We start from the raw sequence: 7500 nt of genomic DNA, 5'->3' as shown, positions 1-7500 counted from the left end.
TCCCCGGGTCCCCCCTCCTCCTCCTCCTCCTCCTCCTCAGAGCCCGACGAGGAGTCTGAGCAGAGGGGGGACAGGCCTAGTGAGAGTCAGTGGTGGTCAGTAGGGGGTCAGGCAGAGACGACAATTCAACACAACTGCAGTGTGAGCATTAGAGATATGCATTAACGAAACACGAGAATTTAACTACAACTACAGTGTGATGAGAGATAATCATTAATGAAACACACAACTACAGTGTGATGAGAGATAATCATTAATGAAACACACAACTACAGTGTGATGAGAGATAATCATTAATGAAACACACAACTACAGTGTGATGAGAGATAATCATTAATGAAACACACAACTACAGTGTGATGAGAGATAATCATTAATGAAACACACAACTACAGTGTGATGAGAGATATTCATTAACGAAACACACAACTACAGTGTGATTAGAGATATTCATTAACGAAACACACAACTACAGTGTGATTAGAGATATTCATTGAAGAAACACGACAATTCAACACGTCTACAGTCACATACATTGCGGTGTGAGCTAGATGAAACATATGTTCATTAACGAAACATAATCTAACAACACAACAATGTGAGCATGATTAGAGATATTCATTAACGAAACACTAGAATCCATCACACAACTAGTGTGATTAAAGATATGCATTAATGAAACATGATCATCTAACACATGACTACAGTGTGATTAGAGATATTCATTAACATCTTTTTTTGGTATGCAAAATTTTGCTGTAGGTTCATAACAATAATAATTAAACAGTAGTTATATATATATATTATTCAATATAAACGCTATTAAATTAACAACCATTGCAATATGTGAAGTGTATTCATACAGTTGAATCATAACTAGGCATAGGTTAACGAAACATAAATAAGCTTCTGATTACAAAAAGAATCATCATTAATTTGCTCAAAACAGTTATAAGTATAGTTGTAGCACCACAAGCTAAACACCACACCATAACTAAACATGATGTACATAAGATAAAGGTTTAATGTTAGCATATAGTATATATAGAGTCTACTATATACCAGCCGGTACCTCTAGTCAAACCTCAGCAGGTCAGCAGTGTAGGCCCCAACGCCCACTAGTAATCCCCCGCTATATTCCAGCAGCTCACTCTATATTTATAGCCAGTGGCCCACAGCGGGGAGACTCGGACAAGCGTCCTGGCTATCATCATCCAATCAGATCCCTGCGGAAAAAGATCTTGGCTGGAAAACCAGGGCCGAGAAAAACCTGGCGTAGTACAAAAGCCGACCTAATTAGGGCCGAGTCGATGGATCGATGCGATCCATCCGGCCGCCCGCAGGTGCTGCGGCGGAGTATCGAGCTGCTTCTGGGGGGGGGAACAGGAAGTCCGAAGCCTGCTGATCACTGCTGAGATTTAGGAGGTAACCCTGACGGGGCGGGCTAGGGGTGGAGGAGGTAAACAACCTCCAATCGAAACCCAATCCTAGGTGACCGCACGCGTGTGTGTGTGCGCATGTGTGTATGTGTGTGTGTGTGTAGATACGTGTGCATCTCTGTGTGTGTTTGTGTGTGTGTGTGTGTTAATGTGAGCACATGGATATGTATTTAATTATGTATTTGTGTATGTGTGTGTATGGGTGTGTGTATGTTTGTTTGTTTGTGTGTGTGTCTGCGTGTGTGTATGTGTGTATATTTGTTAATTTGTGTGTGTGTGTTTGTGTTTCCATGTGTGTGTGTGTGTGTGTGTGTGTTAGTTTGCCTGTGTGTGTGTGTGTGTGTGTGTGTGTGTGTGTGTGTGTGTGTGTGTGTGTGTGTGTGTGTGTGTGTGTGTGCATTTGTGTGTGCGTCTGCATGTGTGTATGCCTTTGCGTACGTGTGTTTTGTGTGTGCATTTTTTGTGGGTTTCTGCGTGTGCATGTGTGTGCATATGCTCTTTGTCAACGTGTGTGTCTGTAAATGTCCCCTTTGCTCTGCTGAGCGGCGCAGCCTCTCATGTCTCAGACCAGTGCAGGGTCACAGTGTAGCGTCGTAGTGTATTTATAGTCTCCCCTGGCCGGCCCTAACCCGCGCTGCGCTGTCTGCTGCTCCTAATGTCTCCTCAGTCGTAAAGAAGATCCCGCCCTCTTTAACAACCACGTTCCGACCGGTTTGTGATGTGCTCTTGAATGGAGCATCTGCATCTGTGTGTGTGCGTATGCGTTTGCATGTGTGTGTGCGTGCGTGGGTGTGTGTCTGTCTGTGTCTATATATATGTATGTGTGTGTGTCTATATTTGTGTGTGTGTTTCTGTGTCTATGTGTGTGTGTATATTTGTGTGTGTGTATGTGTGTGTGTGTGTGTGTGTGTGTGTCGGTCTGTATGTGTGTGTGTGAGTGTCTGTCTGGGTGTGTGTGTCTGTGTGTCTGTGTGTCTATTTGTCTGTGTGTGTGTGTGTGTGTGTGTGTGTGTGTGTGTGTGTGTGTGTGTGTGTGTGTGTGTGTGTGTGTGTGTGTGTGTCTCTATTAGTGTGTCTGTCAATTTGTGTGGGTCTGTGTGCATGTGTGTGTGTGTGCGCGTGTGCGTGTGTGTGTGTCTCACCTGGGGGTGTGTAGGCATCCATAGACGTCTGAACCACTAGCGAGCGACGCTTGGATGGCATCGGCACGGCAACCTTCCTCTCCACGTGGCGCGCCAATACGGCCTGCACCGCCTCCGTGTGGACGTCTGGGGGGGAGAGAGAGAGAGAGAGAGAGAGAGAGAGAGAGAGAGAGAGAGATAGGGACAGAGAGAGAGAGAGTGAGAGACAGAGAGAGAGAGATACATGGAGAGAGAGAGAGATAGGGACAGAGAGAGAGAGACAGAGACAGAGACAGAGACACAGAGAGAGACAGACAGACAGACAGACAGACAGAGAGAGAGACAGCGAGAGAGACAGCAAGAGAGAGAGAGAGATAGGGACAGAGAGACAGAGATAGGGACAGAGAGACAGAGAGAGAGAGAGAGACAAAGACAGAGACAGAGAGAGACCAGGGATGAAGAGAAAGAGACAGTGACAGAAAAGGGGGAGAGAGAAAGCGAGAGAGATTTAGAGAGGGAAAGAGACATATTTTAGTATTGTTTCTTGTTCTCCATCTGCAGGGATGATGCATATATAATAACTACATGTGCAGGTTTGGATTATCATCAATGTTTTTCAATATTCCAAACCCATGATTTCCATTTGGAGGGAAGAAGAAAGAGACTAAAGCTGGAGGAGCCTTAAAGCAGGGGTGTAACCAGATAAACCTGGCCAATGGTCTTTTCCCATGATGCATTGCCTTCCCCAGAATTTGACCCAGTTCTGAACCCTTCGGTAAACTCGACCACCTCTAACCTTATACCTCAAATAAACCATCTCTTACCCTAGCATCAAAGCTAAAAACGTTGTACCTACATTTAAAGATGCAGTATGAAGGATTTAGTGCCATCAAGTGGTGAGGTTGAGGATCACAACCGTCTCAAGTAGTACTTACCGTCTAAGTAGTACTTACTGCATGAATGCATCATGGGAAATTACCACTTTGAGTAGAGATTTGCAAACCAATGTCAATTTACTGTCTGTTCTGTATCACAAACTGTACATTCAAACCAATCAGTGTATAAATAATTATGAGTGAAAGCGGTAAGCTAACACTAGCTTTCGCCATTGAGAATTGAAGCTCTGCTCATGTTTTGTATGAGGGGAGCCATCGGAGGCTCCGCTGGCTAGGGACTGGATTCGGGGGATTGACTGGTCAAAACCCAGTGTGGTTTCAAACCATAATGTGTGTATGGACGCACGCACCTACCCTGCTATTTAAACAAGGCGAGCGACCACAACACTGACTAATTACAACAATGTCACACGTTGAAACATCACTGCATCAATCATCATGTCTCACCCGTTGCCAAGTAGCGCAGAGCTATCGCTCATTAAGACTCTCTCCCACTGAGACGTACTCCCTGATGTTTGTGTTTTGATGTTGGGTTGCCAGATTCCAACTCCAGGCGTCATGTTAGCCCCCCCCTCCCCCCCCCCGTATCTCACTCTGTAGCCTCAGAGGTGGTTCCCGTCGCTGCTCGTAGCAGACGGTCTCAGCTGTATCTAGAGTTCTTATGCAAGCCGTCGCTGGCTGCAATCGCTGCGACTGAGCTTTGAGCGCCAAACATTCCAGACGGGGAGCTCTGCGTGGTTCTAGAACCTCCTCCGGTCGGGTAGTCCGTATACCACCGTAACCATGGTGTGTGTGTCCGGTGTAATGCTGGGTTCCATAATAACCCTGAGGTCGTAAATTCCGCCTTCCAACTAGGAAACATCCAATAAAACGGTTGGAAAGGTTGACTCTGATTTCCGAGTTGCAAACTCGTGTACGATTTATCAACCCCCCCGGTTCAGGCCTTGCAAAGTATATGGTGAATATATCACTGAATTGAATACTGAATTGAAAGATCGTACGCATTTAAAACATGTTTTAGTTTGCATTCAAAACCTTCAGCATAGAAATGATGCTCATCGGGTCACAACGTCGGTACCTGATCGGTAACGCTCATCTCGGGCCCCGGAGGTCCGTCGCCGATGGAAACGGGCCGCAGACGGCGGTCCGAGGGGGGTCCGGTGGGACATGGGGCCCTCCATCCCTACAGAGACAGCACGCACACACACACAGACACACACACACACACACACACAGGGACGTGCAATCACACACACACACACACACACACACACACACACACGCATATAGGCACACGTATGCATACAAAAGCAAGACGCACATCATACCAGAAACACACACACACACACACACACACACACACACACACACACACACACACACACACACACACACACACACACACACACACACACACACACACACACACACACACACACCAGAGACACACAGACAGGAACATACATAAGCACAGATGCGATAGACACAGATAAAATAGACACATCGAAAAGGTCAAACTCAGGCATGGAAATGGAGATGATTTCATTTTGATAGATCAAAAATGAGTTCCAGTGAATGGCGACGTGTGATTGGTTCAGCTAGCTGTCCCTCTAGTCATGCTCAGAGGAAAGGTGGGCGGGACAGTCAGTGTGCGACAGACAGGAGAAGAGCAGGCTCAGGCTGAGGTCTGGTAGGACGGCTCCTAGCCCACCACCCAACATGGAGATCCAGAGAGCACAGGCAGGGGAGAGAGACATAGACACGGAAGGAGAGAGAGAGAGAGAGACGGAGGGTATAGAGACATAGACACGGAAGGAGAGAGAGAGAAGGAAAGGGTAGAGAGACATAGACACAGAAGGAGAGAGAGAGAAGGAAAGGGTAGAAACATAGATACAGAAGGAGAGAGAGAGAGACGGAGGGTAGAGAGACAGAGACACAGACAGAGAGAGAGAAAGAGAGAGAGGGAAAGGGTTAAGAGATAGAAAGAGAGAGGACACAGAGAGAATCGGAGAGAGGACAGAGAGACAAACAGAGAAAGAGATAACTGTAGAGAGAGAGAGAGACGGAAACAAAGACTTGTGACAGAACACCGCGGGTCCAACCCAACAGCTCCAGCTCATAATGTCGGAGAGAGACGCACCACCCTCCACCGCTCCACCCGCGAGCAAGCTGCCCCCGTAAGGGCCGTGGGGGAGGAGCTAAGTAGAGAGGTGGGCGGGGTGGAGCAGGGGGGTGTGGTCAGAGGTTGCTAGGTTACCTCCAGCATGCGGAACAAACGCCCTGATCAGTTTGGACCTCTTCTTCTCATAACCCTTCTGAGTGATGTCCCCTGCAAGAGAGAGAGGGGAGAGAGGGTGAGAGAGGGTGAGAGAGGGGGAGAGAGGGGTGAGAGAGGGGAGAGAGGGGTGAGAGGGGGTGAGAGAGAGTGAGAATGAGAGAGGGTGAGAGAGGGGGGAGAGGGTGAGAGTGGGGGAGAGAGGGTGAGAGAGGGTGGGAGAGGGGTGAGTGAGAGGGGGAGAGAGGGTGTGTGTGTGTGTGTGTGTGTGTATGAGACAGAGATTTGAGTGTGAGAGAGAGAGAGAGAGAGAGAGAGAGAGAGAGAGAGAGAGAGAGAGAGAGAGAGAGAGAGAAAGAGAGAGTGAGAGAGAGACACTGAGTGACTGACAGTCTGACTGACAGACAGAGACAGTGATAGCAACGTAGAAAGAAAGAGCGAGAAAGAGTGACAGAGAGAGACAGAGTGACAGAGAGAGAGAGAAAGAGTGACAGAGTGAGAGAGGCAGAGTGACAGAGAGGGAGAGAAAGAGTGACAGAGTGAGAGAGGCAGAGTGACAGAGAGGGAGAGAAAGAGTGACAGAGAGAGAGAGAGGAAGAGAGAGAGCAGTGTCCGAAAGTTAAACATTGATTGAGATTGACAGCCCTGAAGGTAAAGAGAGAGAGCGAGAGAGAGCGAGAGCGAGTTGATGACATGTTGAATGTCCTATAAAAACATATCATATATTTAGACTCTCCAGTCTACCTCCCCGCCACCCCCCGCGGCTCTTCCCTACAGGAAGAGCCGTCCCAAAAGTCCCATTGTGTGACACCAACCCTGGTCCAACTCCAGCTGCTCTCTCTCAGCTGGTCTCTCCACATACCCCCTCCACATATCCCAACACTCTGTGAGCTGACACACGGGCCTTTAACTCACACAGCTAGCCGTAGCGCTTAGCTGTAGACGGTGAATGGACTGCATTTACACAGCGCTTTTCTAACCAGTGGCCACTCAAAGCGCATTACAACACTGCCTGACATTCACCCATTCATGCACACAGTCACACACCGACGGTGGAGTCAACCACGCAGGGCGACAGCCAGCGGGTCAGGAGCAGTCATGGTGAGGCGTCTCGCTCAGGGACACCTCCACACTCAGCTAGGAGGAGCCGGGGATCGAACCAGCATCCTTGCGGTTACCAGCCGATCCGCTCTACCTCCTGAGCCACATGCCTCCCCCTTGGATAGATCTACCCCAAGATAAGATAAGATAGCACTGCATTCCCGACAGGATGTCCATCTTTCCATCTATGGTAATGCCGTCAGATTAATCACCGTTTTGATGATGTATGGCAAAGAACGCTGTTCGTTGTTGTCCTTTGACACCTGAATCCAGACAACATGGCCTCCTCTAGAGCAGATTCATATTTGTACACGTTCCAACCAATCACATCACAGCATGACTCCATTCCCCTCCTCCTATAGGGCCTGGCGAAGGCCTCATTCAACCAAGTCGGGATGGACAAAATCCCATTTTTTCAAACATAGTATTATATTCAGATTTGAACCTGAACGTATATGCATGAGCTCTGGAAGTCATTTCCTGTTGACATTTAAAAAGCAGGGAGGTGTGAATATAACCATGGAAACCACTGATCCTTCCGCCACTACTTATCACACACCACACTCACACACACACACACAACCATATACACACACACACACACACACAACCATATACACACACACACACACACACACACACACACCACCTACACACTCTCACACACA

General features: G+C 47.9%; 1 protein-coding gene across 1 annotated transcript in view; it reads right to left on the bottom strand.

Moving 5' to 3' along the window:
- The window catches only part of LOC311355468 (disco-interacting protein 2 homolog C-like), a gene marked incomplete at both ends in the record, with an annotated part of 29545 nt that overhangs the window by 14167 nt on the left and 7878 nt on the right, over positions 1-7500 (bottom strand). Inside the window, 4 exons of the mRNA XM_084475224.1 lie at positions 1-76; positions 2582-2707; positions 4535-4639; positions 5714-5785. The exon at positions 1-76 is cut by the window's left edge and continues 272 nt beyond it. Of these exons, the coding sequence (XP_084331350.1) occupies positions 1-76; positions 2582-2707; positions 4535-4639; positions 5714-5785 (379 nt within the window). The remainder of the gene's footprint in view (positions 77-2581; positions 2708-4534; positions 4640-5713; positions 5786-7500) is intronic.

The sequence above is a fragment of the Micromesistius poutassou genome (assembly GCF_964030765.1).
Source record: "Micromesistius poutassou genome assembly, chromosome: 11".
Classification (NCBI taxonomy): domain Eukaryota; kingdom Metazoa; phylum Chordata; class Actinopteri; order Gadiformes; family Gadidae; genus Micromesistius; species Micromesistius poutassou.
Note: the sequence above shows the minus strand (reverse complement) of the source record. Positions and strands in the feature narration are given on the sequence as shown.